A 15,859-nucleotide genomic window follows, 5' to 3' on the forward strand; every position below is an offset into this window, starting at 1 on the left:
ACTCGATGTAGCTGTGGGAGGCAAGGGGTCAGGCTCGTTGGTACGAATTTGCCATGTGGCAATGGCAGTGTGGCACGTGAGACGCAACATGTGGTCGTGACCTGAGGGTGTAGGGAGGCAGGCAGTTTGAGACATGGGGAGTGGTGTGTGGCAAGGAGCACAGTTGGAGGAAGATGGACCTACATTCTCTGGCACGACAGAAGCAAAGGGATGCAAGAAGAGAGCCCGTCTTGTTTCTCCTCTCCGCTGCTGTTGGGTGTGCGTCTTTGACACATGGACTCTTGGCACTTCCAGTGGTTACACCACGAGGATGTCATGCGGCCATACCATTTTGGATGATTCTGGACCCTCGGTTGTGGGTAAAAGTCGTGAGCGAGGCCCGTCTGGCAAGCGTCGTCAGTGCTATCATGGTCCGTCTCGCAGAGAGCGAACCGAAAGTCGCCGTCTTCAAGGTAGACATGACGGTTGAGGCCGGCACACTGCCAAAACTCGGCAAAGATCTGTTGGCGGACTTCAAGAGGCAGCTTGCGGAAGAACGAGGACTGGCCCTGGTTGTGCGGTGCTTGTTTGTGCCGAGAACTTGCTGTACAAGTTTCTGATGGTGTGACAGAGGTTGTGGCGGAGCAAGAAGACGGACTGGACCTCAGGGAGTGTGAAGAAGAGCAGGCATCCAAATTCTCGGGGGATGAAATACCCGAAGCGGATTCCGGGAGGGACGTAAAGCTGCTCGTAGAAGTCATCTTCACTTCGGTCTCAGCAACGCGTTCCGCGATTGCTCGACGCCTACAGGCCAATCTTTGAGCACGGATGAAATCCCGGGCCTTTCGTGATACGGCCTGGTACCGTGAGGACTCGGTGGTGGCCATGATGCTGCGTAAAGGGTGTAGTAGCGGGCGAAGTACAGCTCGAGGGAACAGAAGACGCAAGGAGACTCGGGCACGAAGCTATTCAAAGCAGGTTATGGCCAAGGCAGCATGTATGAAAGGGACCAGCAGGGTATGAAGAGGAGAACGAGTGAGTTCGGAGTGGACATCGAAGGGCATCCATAGGGTCTTCTTTGGCCCAGGGAAGCAGACGACAACACCATATAAAGCCGAGGTGTACGCCGCCCCCGAGCGTCTCATATCGAGAGCACGAGGTGGACGCCCGAAGAGGATGTGGAGAGTTAGCCAGAAGCTTTGGTGCGTTGCAATACAACGTCTTGGAAGCTGCTTAGATATGGTCTATTTCCTGGCGCATGCCGACGCGAAGGAGGCCAGTCTCAAGGTTATCCGATCAGGTGTGCTCCTTGCCAGGCATGTTGAGCGTGCTCTAACATGGTATCCTATGGGATGGTACCCCACGGGGCCTCTCTCCCTCTTGTTGTGCATCGTGCTCACGCGAAAACAATAACTCCTTGGACAATCTTCGGCGAGTATCCTCATAGGCTCGGAATCCGCTTGCAGGATGTGGTCCAGTGACGACGGCGCAGCCATTGCTGTGTAACCCCGTCCCAGGCTGTTGGTTCCAGCTACCAGACAGCGCCCAACCAGTGGCCAGCTCAGGCACCAACTCGCCCGTTCCGGACAGGCGTTCCTCTGCACGGCTCGACTCCACAGAGGGCTGCAGGCCGGTCGGAAGGCCAGTCGGAAGGCCAGTCGGAAGGCCAGTCGGAAGGGCTCACGGTGATCGGCGCCACCTCTGTTCCCGAGGCTGAGTGGCCGATCCAGGATGCGCGTATGCTAGGTTTGACCCAAATGCGACACTTGTGATGCGGCATCCTGACGGCGTCACGCGGCACAGGTGGTCAAGGTGTGGCCACCCCCAGACGCCGTCTTGTCCCTCGCACGGGCAGCAAAGGGCCTAGATTCCGCGTCAACCGGCACAGGTGGCTTGCGGGCGCATCGTGTTGGAGACTGGCGTGATTCTTTCTTGCCGAAATCCTTCGTTCCTCCATGGCAATTCTCCGCGCACGTCGGACAGCCTTGAAGCGAAGATGGGCCTGCGTGATCGATTCTCGACTTGGCAAAGAGGCGAGATTGTCGGAGGGACGGTCCGGGGCCAAGGCGAGCGGGTTTCCTGCCAGGCGACTGTCAGCTCGCCATCAGAGTTTCTCGACACAGGTCGATCCTTCGCGGCCGGTGTCTCATCATGGGGACTTGTTCACGAGGTGACTCGTGTAAGCTTAAATTTCAGTGTATGGCATGTCTCAGGCATGCGGTGTGCTCGACACGGAGCCAGCTGAATAGGGCCCGCACACGATCTGGCCGGACTCGGCAGAGATGGCGGGCGGGACTGCAGCCACAACCGATCAAGGTCACTTGTCCAGGCGAATGTGACCATCCGGTTCGAGGCATCTGATGGGAAACGTGCATGGTAAAGATGCATGGTAAAGATGCATGGTAATCAAGATGAATCCTCAGGCGAACTTGCACCAACAGAGGAGGCGGCGGTTGGTGATAGTTGGGGGGTTGCAGAACGAGGTTGCCACTTGGGCTGCTCAGACGGGTGTTGGTGGTGTTGGTGTTCCAGTGACAGGGAGCCATGTTGCAGGATGATCCTACCAGGCGCCAGCGGCATGGGACCACTGATATCGAGTCAAGCCGTAGGAAAAGAAATGCTATAAGCAGCATGTCGAAGATCTGCTGTCACCACAAAGGCAAAACGTTTCTCTCGTATACCACCCTCTCCGAGGAGAGAAATGAGATGGGGAGACGGGAAGCGATAGCATCAACGGCATAGCGAGACGTTGGGGGATGCCGTTGGTGATATCGTACGATGAAGTGTGACAGCTGCAGGGCATTGTTGACGCACGGAGGCGGTCGTACCATGCCACGGAGCACCATCTCGACGATGCACGAGATGATATGCATGCTGTGATGGAGTAGGCAGACGGCTGAGCTGGGGGCAATGTTGATGGTGCTCGCGAGATTGCAGGAGGGAGGTGTTGTTCGCTTGGGATGGGTACCTACTGAGGCACTTGGCAGGCAGGGTCGATGTCCTGAGGTGCTCTGCGAGCAGAGGAGGGAAAGCTCCTGGCGCCCAATGAGAAGATGAGAATCTGCCTAAGCGCTACAAAGCTCGGTCTGATGTGCTCATTGGCGGCCGCTGGATCTGCACATCAGTGGTCAAGCAGCACGCGGGGGCCCTGTCCGCGGCCGGGGCCCTGCCTTGCCTGCCTTGCCTGCCCAATCCCCTTCTGTAGAGGCCAAGACGTCAGTGCCCTTCACCGTCCACTATCGGCAAACAATTTCATGGCCCTGCCGCTTGTTTGTCCATTGCTTCTGCGTTTGTCTCTGGCTGTCTCTGCTTCATGCTGTCGATCATGGACGATCTCTGATTTTCTGGAACCGTGTTTTGTTCTGTTTGTTCTGTTTCGTTCGAGGGTCCTGGTACCTCGGTTGCAGCAAGGTACCTACCTTAGGTACCAAAGTATCTACCTAGGTACCCAAGTATCTACCTAGGTAGGTAGAGAGGTAGGTACCTGGGTATAGCACCTCGGGAGCTCAAGCTCAGAAGCCCTGGCTCCCCACCTCCGTGACCACCCCAACGCCTTTTCCCATCGCGGCGCACCTTCAACTTGTTGGTCTGCATTTCTGCTGACCACTGGCCGGTCGTTCTCCTCCTCCTTTACTACCCCTCTTCACCATTGTTGGCTGGAACGCTCGTCGACCGCGATCCCTCGCTCTGTTGGCCCTCCGAAACCGTGCGCGCCCAGCACCCCATGGCGCCCGGTACGCCTTATCCGATTCTTTCTCGACAGCCATCTCGACTTCGACTGCTGTAGCATTGATCCTACGTCATGAAGTTCGCGAAGGAGCTCGACCAGGACCTTGTCCCTGGTGAGACATGACCTCTTGACATGATTCCTTGGCCTGCCCTACGTCCCGTCACCTCTTTTTCCCACACTTGCACATCGTTGACGACGCCGTCTGAATGTCCGACTAATTTATCTCTGTCAAACAGAATGGCGCGTCAAGTACCTCGATTACAAAGGCGGCAAGAAGAAGATCAAGGCCGTCTCGCGCGCCTTCAGTCGCGCGCCCCCGACACCCGCCAACGGCAAGTCCAGCAGCGACACGCAACCCAACCCAGCGAGACTCGATGCCGACCAACACGTCTCGACGTCGCCCTTTTCGTTTCACGCCATCCGACGATGGAGCCATTCCCAGGGCGGTCACGTCCCCGACGAGGTGGCTATCCTGAGGGGCAACTCGGTGCGAAGCACAGCAAAGCCGACCTCGGCCGCGGGCCGCGCCATCCCCACGAGCAGGCACGAACGTGATGGCCTCACGGCGGCTGCCAATGACATGCACTACGGCAGTTTCGGCCTGACGCCGCCCTTGTCCACGACGCCGAACCACGCTGATCCCAGGAATACGTTTGAGCTGCCTGCGCCCGCCATCAAAGTCCCTTCTAATACCTCGGAGCATCTGGCTCCTCCCGATGGGGTGCGGCACCACTTTCCCGCCGCCAGAAGACTGAAGCGAAGCGTATCCGAGGCGCCGCCGCCTAGCATGGCAGAACCTCCAGCCCGAAGACCACAGACTGGGACTGGGACTGGCACCGGCACCGGCACCGGCACCGGTACCTCCAATGTCCCGCCACACGCGACCCTCGGACCAGACTCGACGCCGCACCGGGGTAGTTTGCGCCGCATGCTGTCTCATGCCCTGCCCAGGACGCGAGCGCAGCGGTCAGCGCCGGATATAGTGATGCAGGCAATGGCCTTGGATGTGTACCAGCAGAAGGAGCGTGAGTTCTTTGAATTTTTGGCGTCCGAGCTGGAAAAGGTCGAGTCGTTCTACAAGATGAAGGAGGACCAGGCCGCCGACAGACTGGCCGTGCTGAAGGAGCAGCTGCGCGAGATGCGAAACCGGCGAGCCTACGAACTCAACGAGGAGCGGCGCAAGAGGAAACAAGGGGCGCACGACGTCATGGCCGACGAAAATGGCCATGGCATCGTGAGCGACCACGGCTACCTCGTCCAGGTCAAACACAAAATCTTCAAGCCCGGCCCCAACTCGCGGGCCATGTCGAACATGGCGCAGACCCCAGTCATCGGTGGAGTGACCGGCCCAGACGACAGACGAGATTACATTCGACGGCCGGCGCAGGACCAGGTGTCGTACAAGACGGCGAAGCGCAAGCTCAAGCTCGCTCTGCAGGAGTTCTACCGCGGCCTCGAGCTCCTCAAGTCATACGCCCTGCTCAATCGCACCGCCTTCCGCAAGCTCAACAAGAAATACGACAAGGCCGTCAACGCCCGGCCTCCGTACCGCTTCATGACGGAAAAGGTCAACAAGGCCTGGTTCGTCAACAGCGACGCGCTCGAGGGCCACATCAAGACGGTCGAAGACATGTACGCGCAGTATTTTGAGCGTGGCAACCACAAGATCGCCGCCGGCAAGCTGAAGAGTCTCATCAAGCGGAAGGGCGATGAGTCGGGGAGTGCCTTCAGGAGTGGCATCCTCATCGGCACCGGCGTCGTATTCGCCGTGCAGGGCCTCACCTTTGCGGCCCAACTGCTGATCCACGAGGAGGAGAGTGTGCGACAGGAGACCAGCTTCCTGATGCAGATCTATGGTGGCTACTTCCTGATGCTGTTCATGTTTGGCCTGTTCGTCCTGAATTGCTGGATGTGGACGGAGAACAAGATCAACTACCCCTTCATCTTTGAGTTTGACCAGCGGCATCACCTTGACTGGCGGCAGCTGGCTGAGTTTCCGAGCTTCTTTCTGCTGCTGCTTGGTATTTTCATCTGGCTCAATTTCAGTCGGTACGGCTCTGATGATGTGTTTCTCTACTATCCCGTGGTGCTCATTGGCATCTCGGCCCTCATCATCCTGTTCCCTGCTCGCGTCCTTGCACCGACCAGCAGGAAGTGGTTCGCATACGCACATGTACGTTTTCTCGGCTGGCGTGTCGCGAGTCCCGTGCTGACAATGATTAGTGGCGGCTTCTTCTTGCAGGATTCTATCCTGTCGAGTTTCGTGACTTCTTCCTCGGCGACATCTACTGCTCTCTCACCTATGCCGTCTGCGTGAGTCAAACCACACCTCGCCAACGCGTGCCTACTCCAGACTGACAGCCTCAGAATGTGTCACTTTTCTTCTGCCTCTATGCGAACCACTGGGATGAACCGACGCAGTGCAACTCGAGCCACTCGCGGCTGATCGGCTTCTTCGGCGCGATTCCTCCCATCTGGCGCTTCCTCCAGTGTCTGCGGCGTTACAGAGACACGCGCAACATCTTCCCGCATCTCGTCAACGGCGGCAAGTACACCATGTCGATCCTGGCCGCCATGACGCTGTCGGTGTACCGCATCAGCGGCACGCACACGAACCTCGCGGCCTTTATCGTCTTTGCGACCATCAACGGCGTCTACACAGCCGTCTGGGACCTGTTTATGGATTTCTCTCTGCTGCAGCCCAACTCGCGGCACAAGTTCCTCCGCGACATCACGGCGATCAAGAAGCGGTGGATCTACTACGTCATCATGGTCGCCGACCCGCTGCTGCGCTTCGCCTGGATCTTGTACGCCATCTTCACGCACGACAGGCAGCACTCGACGGTCGTGTCGTTCCTCGTGGCCGCGGCCGAGGTGTTCCGCCGCGGCATCTGGACGCTGCTCCGCGTCGAGAACGAGCACTGCGCCAACGTGGCCGTCAACAAGACCTCGAGGGTCTTTCCCCTGCCCTACAGCCTCGCGCCGCTGGTCGAGAGCACGTCGAGCGAGGAGGGAGACCACGACGACGGCGGCCGGTCCGAGGTTCTCAGCGCCGGCGGCGCCACGGCGACGGGCGTGCGGCCCGCCTCGTCGCGGCGCGACGAGGAGGCCGGTGTCGCGGACGGCGGCGACGAGGCCGTGGCGTCGGGCACGGGCGTCCGACGGCGCCGCACGACGGTCACGCAGGAGGGCGTCGTCGGGGCGCGCGCAGCATCTCCAAGATGCTCCGCCGAGGCGCACAGGCAGGACTTTGTCAAGAGGCGGCAGCCGGGGCAGGAGGGTCTCGCGGGGCCGGCGCACAGCGACCCGCGGCACGCAGAGCGACGACGACCTCGATGACGAGGACGACGAGTGCGACGAGGTCCGGGCCGATCGCGAGGCCGAGGTGGATCTGGAGCGCGCGAGGGGGTTGGCGGGGGGATCGATGGGGTGATCACGGAGGACGGGATGCATGGAGGACGGGATGAGCACGGCAGCATTTTGTATACCCACATATTCTGTTACGCGGTACATGTTTATGATCTGCACAATAGACGTAGCTGGTAATGATGAATATATCTCTACCCCGTCAATCCAAGCTCCTGCAGCTGTAGGACGCTTGGCCGAACCAGCCTTGGGACCAGCGGACGTCTTGGAGTTTGAGGCCCTGGAAGCCGACGTCTTGGACACGGGGGTTTCGGAGGCACTGCCAGAACGAGTGGCAGGGCCAGACTTCTTCGCCGAAGGGACGGCAGGCGGCAGCATGTCGCGATAAGGGGCGTCGTTGGAGGGGACGTAGCGACGGGCGTCTTCTGGCTGGCCTTGGGCTTCACGATGCCTTTGCCGTTACCCCGAGACAAGACACGGGCAGCAGCCTCCTCCGCAGAGGGATCAACGTGGCCCGCCGAAGAGCCGGAGAGCACACCGCGGGAAGCCAGCCGGTCCGAGAACGGGAACACGGTAGGGCTAGGATCGGCATCCTCGTCCTCATCGCCATCGTTCGATAATGGGGGTCTCAGGTCCGAAGCTCGCGTTTTTTTTTTACCAATGGAGCTTACGGAACGTTGCAGCCCAAAGCCTTGGAAAACGCCGCTCAACCCTCAAAGAGGTACGAGAAACACCAGAGGCACAAGCGTTAGACGAGTAGCCAGGCAAGGGGGGAACAGATGAAGCCGCTCTCCAAATCCGCCGAACCCAGGTATCATCCAGAAAGACTCCTAGCTTCGGAACGCTCTCAACACCTCGTACCTCGATTCAATGCTCTGAGATTCTACTTGGTAAATAACCGGCGACACTAGTCAAGGCGAATATGTTTTTACCAGTTTCGAGCTAATGTAAAGTATAGTAGAACGGTTTAAAGTGAGGTCACCTCGAAGGAGTGCGGCTATTTTTGTTCCCCCCTTGCTAGGGTCTAAGAGGACAAAACAATGAAACCACCTACGAGGAAAATAATACGAATAACACAAATACCGCCAACGCCGGGCTACGAGAGCAGCGTCATTCGCCGACTCCCGTCGCGATAGCGCCTATAGAGCTATCGGGACCACCACTACCCCCGAAAACCCATTACACAATCCTGACCCTTCCGACGTGATAGGCGAACGATCGCGAATGCTCGTCCTGCTTGCTCTCGCTAGCAACGCTACTTACCATGTCCCCCAAGGCGAAATCACCGATGGGCCGCCTGACTTCCGGCCGCTCTGCGTGGAGCGACAACCTGGTCTGGCGCACCTTTGCAAGAGGACTAGGGTATGGAAGGCGCGGGCGCTTTGACGAAGTGTCTTGAGTCGCGGGCTGTCTTGCAACAGGCTGCACTTGGATGAAGCACCGGAACGGGTAGTTGGACTAGATACCTTCGCGAAGGGGAGGCGGTAGTATATTGTCAGGATGGTCGTGAGTGGGGTGTATCGGCTAACGGTCACTGCGGGAGCTGGGGCTTTGTTCTTGCCGTTGTCCTTGCTACGGGGAGGAGGACGGAGCTATCTCGAGGACGAGCGAAGGTTGGCGGCACTGTCGGCATGTTTGAAAGGGTCAAGGGGGCTGGCAGGGGGTGTCTAGCGCAACTTGCGCTACTCAATTGATAGAGACTAGAGTTGACAATGAAGTGGCTGAAGTATGAAATGCATGTATTCCGGTCTCAAATCCAAGGCGGTACTCTATAATCTACGCCATGCTCCGCTACGTGTACAGTCCCCATGCTCAACTCCAGGCCTCCGGCGCAACAACCACCTACCAGTCACGTACACCCGGCATATCGCCCATGCCGAATGCCGCTCACTGCCACTCGGCATCGACCTTCTCCCAGTGGTCGAGGAAGCCCTTGAAGAACTTGACGCCAAGACCGGGGTCGAGGCTGCCGGTCGTCGCGCGGATGCTGTGCATGCTGAGCTGCGGCAGGCCGGCGTCGGCGGCGCGCACGCCGAGGGCGCTGCTGAGCATGGGCCCGACGGTGCCGCCGCTGCGCGTGTCGTTGCGGATCTGGAAGGTCTGGGTGCGGCAGCCGGCGAGGTCGCCGATGCGCTGGAGGATGGCGGTCGAGACGGCGTCGGTGGTCATGTGGCCGTTGGCGTCGCCGCAGATGACGAGGCCGACGTTGAGGCGCGGCACGTGCTGGTCGAGGTAGTAGGCGAGGAAGTTGGGGTTGCCGGCGTGGGTGACGTCGGCGCTGAGGAGGAACGAGGCGGCGTACGTCTGGGCGACGAGGCCGGGGCCAAAGGCGTGGTGGTCCCTTGCGGCGAGGGCCTGGCTCTTCGCGGCGAGGGCCTCGACGGCGCGCTCGACGGTCGAGGGCAGGAAGTTGCCGCGGGCGCCCTGGCGCAGCAGCGAGCCAATCTCCTCGTCGTCGAAGAGGGCGACGAGCTTGATGGTGCCGTCGTCGGGCGCGGCGTCGGCGGCGAGCAGCGCCGTAAAGGCGGCCCAGCTGCAGAGCTTGTCGTCGACGCGGCCGGCAAAGATGAACTCGCGGTCGAGGCCGCCGGTCTGGGCGGGCTGTGCGTCGTAGAGCTCGAGGTCCCAGTTGAGGATGGCCGAGGCGGAGGTGCGGAGCTCGCGGGCGATGAGCTTGACGAGCTTCGGGGGCTGGGTGGCGGCGAAGGAGCCGGGCGGACCGGCGGGCGCTTCCGAGGTGTCGGCGCCTCCGAGGTCCGAGTTGTCGAGGCCGATGATGGGCACGGCCTGGGTCTCGGGGTTGTTCTGGCCCATCATGCCGACACCAAAGTGCGGGGCGAGCGTGGGGATGCGGGCAATGGGCCAGCCGAGCTTGACGAGACGGGTGGACGTCTTGCCCCTGTCGGGGTCGCGGACGACGACGCGGCCGCCGATGCTGAGGTCGCGATCCCACCAGGTGGCGTTGAGGCCGCCGGCGTAGGGGGCGACGCCGAGCTGGACGTAGCCGGCAGCGTTGCGCTTGGTGCTGACGGGCTTGAGGCGCGCGGTCAGGGCGTCAATGTGGCCGGCGATCATGGCGACGCCGTTGCCGGGCTCGTACTTCTGGCCGACGGTGAAGGCGATGAGGGCGCTGCCGTTGCGCGTGGTCCAGTACTTGCCGCCGGGCTCGAGCTTGCCGGCCCAGTTGGCGCGGGCGGAGAGCTCGTGGAAGCCGGCATCGGCGAGCTTCGTCTTGAAGTAGGCGACGGTATGGAAGATGGTGGGGTTCTCGGTGAGGAAGTCGCAGAAGGGCTTCGTGTAGGCCTCGGGCTTGCCGGCGGACACGGCACAGAGGCGGCACTCGGCTGGCGAGCCCAGCCTGACGTGGGGCTGGTCGACAGAGCGAAGCGTCAGGAAGCATGGCGTGCAGACGGGGTTCTCCTGGCGCGAGCGGCCAGCCATGTCGGCCAGGAGGTATTCGCGTGTCGGCAGACGAGCCGTCTGTTGGTCGGTGTCAGTGGCGGGGGATGATGCCATGGGTCCCAGTATGGCTGGGAGGCGAAGGGACATGCTAGATGAGCTGGCGTGAAGATGCCTATCTAGCGTTTGCTTCGTCATGGTGTCGGAAGATGGAGACGCGTGGATGATTGACGAGATGGAATGGCGGGTCGAGATGAGTTATGGTCGGTGTGGTAGAGGCCGGATGTGGGAGAGGTCGGATGTGGCAGAGGCTGGATGTGGTAGAGGTCGGATGTGGCACAGAGGTATAGGTGGTGTGGAGGGGATGGGAGGGAGGGGATGAAGAGGGAAGCAACGAGGTTGTCATCAGAGGGAAGCTCGACAGCTGGAGCTTCCGCGTCATGTGTGTCATGTCGCTGCAGGCAGACGAGCAGTGATAAGATAAGGCATGACCCTCGGCCCCTGCGCCGTTGCCAGGGGCACGCTGCGGTTGGGTACTCGCTGGGTACTCGCTGGGTACTCGCTGGGCACTCGCTGGGCACTCGCTGGGCACTCGCTGGGCACTCGCTGGGAAGGCTCGCTGGGTTAGCTCACTCAAGGCCCGAACAAGGCTAGCCAGGGGCTCCTGGAGCACGGCCTCACTGAAGCACAGCGGCCATAGGGGACCGTGGGGGTCTGGCCGTCAGCCATTCGGTCCTCGAGGCCAGCAGTCATCAGCCGTGGGGGTGGGGGTTCAGCCTCAGCACTGCATCTCGTGACAGCCTCGACATTCCTCCACCTGCCTAGGTACTCACCTAGCTGCCTACCTCGAGGCTGTCAACAAGCTCCATCATCGAACCCAGACACATTCCATCGTACACCATTCATCTTGACATACGAGATGCGAGTGGATCACCGAGCCCATACAGCAGAATGAAAATACGGTGCGTTGCATACTAAAGGTACTTCACCATCCATCATCGATACCAATCATCCATCATGTACTGACCACAACAGCCATCGAACTCGAGGCATCAAACTCGAGGCATCAGCCTAGAGGCCCCAACGAGGCATCAGCCAGAGGCCCCAACGAGGCATCAGCCAGAGGCCCCAACCGAGGCATCATCACGCCTCGACCTCGACAGCCGATGCCACGGGCACAGCCGCCAAAGGCAGGGGCACAGGCTCGTCGGCGCCGTCCTCCTTCATGCCGCCGAGAATCATCGACTTGGGCGCCAGGGCCTGCCACAGCTCCGGGTCCGTGAACGCCTTGAACTTCTCGTCGTGCCACTGCCCCGCCGTGATGGCCCGCCCCTCCGAGTCGACAAACATGGTGTCGTCCTCGGCCCGCAGAAAGTACGCCATCGAGTACCGGTGCTCCGTCGGGTCGAACGGCACCACGCGGTGGATGCAGCTCTGGAACTTCATGCCGCTGGCGAACCGCAGCGAGTCGCCCACGTGCACGAACGCGCACCCCGCCTTGGGCCGCACGAAGCCCATCTCGCGCGCGCCGCACGTCCCCGGCGGCCGCACCTGGAGGCCCCACTGCTCGCTGAAGAGGAGCGTCAGCGTGCTGATGTCCGTGTGCTTCTGGTGCCCGATGCGGTTCTGCCCGGCGAGCGCGCTCGGCAGGTAGTGCATCATGGAGAGCTGTGCTGTCAGTGGACGTTGCAAGGGGCATAAAACAAGGGTGTGAGCCACGCTGAGTGAGAAGAACAGGGAGAAAAGGAGGAGGGAAAAAGAAAAGGAGGAAAGGAGAAAAGGAGAAATGGAGGAGGAGCGGGGAACGCACCGTCGTCGTCGACAGCCGGTCGTTGCGGTGCATGTTCTCGAACCGCCCGGCCCCCGTCAGCGCGAGGCCCGTCGACAGCGCCGACAGGATGACCTTGGTCACCGTGTTGCAGCTGCCAATGGCGTTCTCGAGGATGCGCATGTCGGCGCTGTTCTTGACCGGCGCCGGGATGCGTGGGTTGTCGTGCTGAATCTCGTCACGCGACACCTTGAGCATCTCGTAGCCGTCCTTGGTGCCGGCGGCGACGCCAGTGCGGCTGCCGACGGGCTCGTAGCTACGGCGCGGTCAGTTTTTTTTTTTTTTTAGTTTTTTTTTCCCTTCTTCCTTTCTTTTTCTCTTCTTTCCTTTCCTTCTTCTGTTGGACGGTTGTTTCTAAAGAGATCCAGGGTCAGAGAACATACCCCAAGTGGGACGAGATCAGGCCAAACTCGTTCTTGGCCTCAATGGGCGCATCGAAGAAGCGCTTCATCAGCTTGAGCGTCTCCTGCTGGTCCGACAGCATGCGACGGCCGTCGATGCCCTGCAGGTCGAGGTAGAAGTACCCCTCCTCGAGACAGGCGTTGACGACCTTGTCAATCTCGCCAGGGTCCTGCGACAGCAGCAGCCCGTAGTTGATGGTCTGCATCGACCACACGGGCACCTGCTTGCCCATCCAGTCTACGGTCTCGGGGGGGTCGAGAACGGGGGCCATGGTGTCTGTCTGTCGGCTGTTCCTGTCTGCTGTCTTCTGTCTGTCTGTTGTGTTACTGAGCTCGGTTACCGAGTCGAAGAGTTGGCTCTACCCAAGACCATCAGACATGGCACGAGTCGAGCACGATATAAGTACCCTGTCTACGCACTTACCAAGTCAGACTTACCAAGTCAGGCAAGTCAGAGATCCTCCGGGTGAAGTCGCTCACCCACGTGCGTCTCCGTCTGCACATCAACCTTCACCCAAGCCTGCTCGAGCTTCTATTTCCCCGTATACATGGTATGGGCCCTCATCCTCAACCCCCTCCCCGCGCCCCTCGTCGCGCGCCCCGCCTATATTGCGCGTCTTTTCTTCCATAGTGCCCAGTACCAACCGCAGCAATATGTGGACCCCCCCGGCAGTTCATCCCGTTTGTTTATCAACTAACGAGCGTCGTATTCTCACCGGACTATATGATCCCTAGAGCTTCTTAACCTTTCCCCTTCTGGGGGGCCCGCTCGCCAGATGAGGGGTTGCGCTGCCCCCCCCTTTTCTCTCTTTGGCTCCTTTGACTCTCTCCTTGCGCTGAGACACCCGCCCTCCCCCCCTTGCCCCTCTTCGGAACATGCCCTTAGGAACATCCTAAGGAACATGCCCAGGAACTTACCCTAGCGACGTGTCAGTAGCAGACCAGGGCCCTGACCTCGATGCTTTGTCGACACTCGCGCGTGGCGTACGCAGGGTCCTCAAACGCCGAATGCAGCGCCCGCCTCGCGACACCCTCGTCCGAATCGAAGCATTTGATGAGCAGCACGTCTCGCGGCGTCATGCCGTGCTTGTAAAACCACTTGTGCTCCGGATTGTGCCGTACGACCCACGACTCGCCGACGAACCCGTCCTCCGTCATCTCGGCGCCTGCCAGGTCCGCGTCGGGCACGGATGGTGCCGCCGCCACGGCAATGGGGTCCTTGAAGATGGGCTCGATGGGTCGCCAGATGTTGATGATTTGGTAGCGGCGTTTGACGAGCTCGTCTGCCTCTTCGCGCGAGGGGAACTCCCACCGCAGACGCCGCTCGGCGCCGTCGTACGACTGGTCGACGTGCGTCCTGGTGACGGGGCCGCGATTCGCGAGATTCCGCAGGCCAAGGTGATGCCACTGCGTCGGCCCCCTGCGCACCTTGTGGTTAAAGATGTGCACCATGCGCGCGCCCGTCACAGACGTGAGAAGCTGCCTGCACTCTTCATAGTAGGCCACCTTGATCCGCTCCTCGTCGGCAAAGGTCTTCTCGATGCTGGCGTGGTGCAGGTACTGGAAGCCGTGTTGGTCGAGGGTGTACTGGTCTTCCTCGCCACTGATGTCCGATATGACAAACTCGTGCGCCTTGTGCGGCCGTTTGTTGCTGATCCTGCCCTCGCCGATGAAAATGGGCGTGGGCTTGGAGCCATCGCCGGGGTCGTCCCAATAATTCAGCGTCGTAGCCACGTTGTGCTTTTCGCCGACCATTATACTAGGTGAGGAGAATGTAACGCCTGATGGATGTGGAGCAGAACGACTTGAGACGCAAAGGTACATAGTAAGTAAGAAAGTATGCTGCCGGCAGCCGAACCATCATGGGGTTCAGCGCGCTCCCCCATGTATTAATTAGTTGCCTGGCCTCTCTGCCCTCTTGATCTGCGACGAGGACGGGACCATCCCCGCTTTGAACCACCAAGGCCTGTCCCTTGGTTCGTACGAGCGACCAGGGGGGTGACACTGGTCGTGGATCGCCCCCAGCTAGGCTCCATACGCGCTCTTATATCCTAGTGACACATCGCACCACCCAGGATATGCTGCGTGTTGCTATCGGGACGAGGCATGCCGACTTCTTGCCCGCTGCTGTATTAATATGGAAGACGACTTTATCCTGGTTCCAAGACCTGGCGATCCCGAATACGCGCCCACAATCAACCGAGAAGTCGACTACCTCGACGATGTGGACGAATTCATCCGCGCCCTGGAGCCTTTGCTCTGGCCGCTGAACACCTTCATCCACGAAAACCCGGAACTCGCTTACAACGAGTACAAGGCGCACGATGCCCTGACCAACTTTATGAGGGCTCGGAAGGGATGGAAGGTCACGCCATCTGCTTATGGCATGGAGACTGCGTGGACGGCTGAGTATGACACTGGCAGGCCCGGTCCCGTCATTGCTTTCAACGCCGAGATGGGTGCGTCATTCTCTTGAGGTTCTCCTTACACCCTCCTCACCACGCATACTGACCAAGGAAACAGATGCCCTCCCCAGCCTCGGCCATGCCTGCGGCCACAACCTCATCGCTATGGTCTCCCTAGCAGCAGGCCTCGCCACAGCCCAAACGCTCCACCGGCACAACCTCGCAGGTAAGGTCCTCCTCATCGGCACGCCGGCCGAAGAAGGCGGCGCCGGCGGCAAGATACGGTGCCTCCGCGCAGGCGCCTACAAGCACGTCGACGCAGCCCTCATCTCGCACCCGGGCATCCTCAACAACAGCGCCCTCGTGCGCACGACGGCCTTTGTGCACCTCAACGCCACGTACCACGGCCGCGCCGCCCACGCTGCCAACAGCCCCTGGCGCGGCATCAACGCGCTCGACGCCCTCGTCGTCGCCTACGGCGCCGTGTCGGCCCTGCGCCAGCAGACGCGCCCCGACGACGTCATCGGCCTCCAGATCACAGACGGCGGCAACCGGCCCAACGTCATCCACGAGCGCGCCGCCGGCGTCGCCGTCCTGCGCGCCGCGTCGGCCGCCCGCCTCGACGAGCTCCGCGCCAAGGTCGAGGCCTGCTTCCGCGCCGGCGCCGAGGCCACGGGCGCCACCCTCGCCCCTCGACGTCTTCACCGGGTACAGGGAACACGTGCCCAACCGCGTGCTCGCCGCCGCCTAA

The 15,859-nt window shown here is 60.6% G+C and overlaps 5 protein-coding genes across 5 annotated transcripts in view; 2 read left to right on the forward strand and 3 right to left on the reverse strand.

Annotated features, from left to right (window-relative positions):
- Positions 1–3,781: 3,781 nt before the first annotated feature.
- On the forward strand, positions 3,782–7,048 carry VDAG_05107 (uncharacterized protein; the record flags this gene model as incomplete). The annotated part of the gene is made up of 4 exons (XM_009654843.1): positions 3,782–3,821; positions 3,946–5,882; positions 5,933–6,022; positions 6,077–7,048. The coding sequence occupies 4 exons, from the start codon at positions 3,782–3,784 to the stop codon at positions 7,046–7,048; spliced, it is 3,039 nt and encodes a 1,012-aa protein (XP_009653138.1).
- Positions 7,049–8,962: 1,914 nt separating this feature from the next.
- VDAG_05108 (vacuolar aminopeptidase) lies at positions 8,963–10,591 on the reverse strand (the record flags this gene model as incomplete). Its single annotated transcript, XM_009654844.1, has 1 exon — positions 8,963–10,591. One exon carries the CDS (start codon positions 10,589–10,591, stop codon positions 8,963–8,965), a length of 1,629 nt encoding a protein of 542 aa, XP_009653139.1.
- Positions 10,592–11,617: 1,026 nt separating this feature from the next.
- On the reverse strand, positions 11,618–13,023 carry VDAG_05109 (uncharacterized protein; the record flags this gene model as incomplete). The annotated part of the gene is made up of 3 exons (XM_009654845.1): positions 12,686–13,023; positions 12,285–12,558; positions 11,618–12,142 (listed from the first exon to the last, which is right to left on the reverse strand). Exons 1-3 carry the CDS (start codon positions 12,973–12,975, stop codon positions 11,618–11,620), a joined length of 1,089 nt encoding a protein of 362 aa, XP_009653140.1. The 5' UTR covers positions 12,976–13,023.
- Positions 13,024–13,633: 610 nt separating this feature from the next.
- On the reverse strand, positions 13,634–14,458 carry VDAG_05110 (uncharacterized protein; the record flags this gene model as incomplete). Its single annotated transcript, XM_009654846.1, has 1 exon — positions 13,634–14,458. One exon carries the CDS (start codon positions 14,456–14,458, stop codon positions 13,634–13,636), a length of 825 nt encoding a protein of 274 aa, XP_009653141.1.
- A 382-nt stretch (positions 14,459–14,840) lies between these two features.
- Positions 14,841–15,859, forward strand: part of VDAG_05111 (uncharacterized protein) — a gene marked incomplete at both ends in the record, with an annotated part of 1,717 nt that continues 698 nt past the window's right edge. The window contains 2 exons of the mRNA XM_009654847.1: positions 14,841–15,162; positions 15,227–15,841. Coding sequence (XP_009653142.1) covers positions 14,841–15,162; positions 15,227–15,841 — 937 coding nt within the window. The remainder of the gene's footprint in view (positions 15,163–15,226; positions 15,842–15,859) is intronic.

Source organism: Verticillium dahliae, genomic scaffold (assembly GCF_000150675.1).
Source record: "Verticillium dahliae VdLs.17 supercont1.9 genomic scaffold, whole genome shotgun sequence".
Lineage (NCBI taxonomy): Eukaryota > Fungi > Ascomycota > Sordariomycetes > Glomerellales > Plectosphaerellaceae > Verticillium > Verticillium dahliae.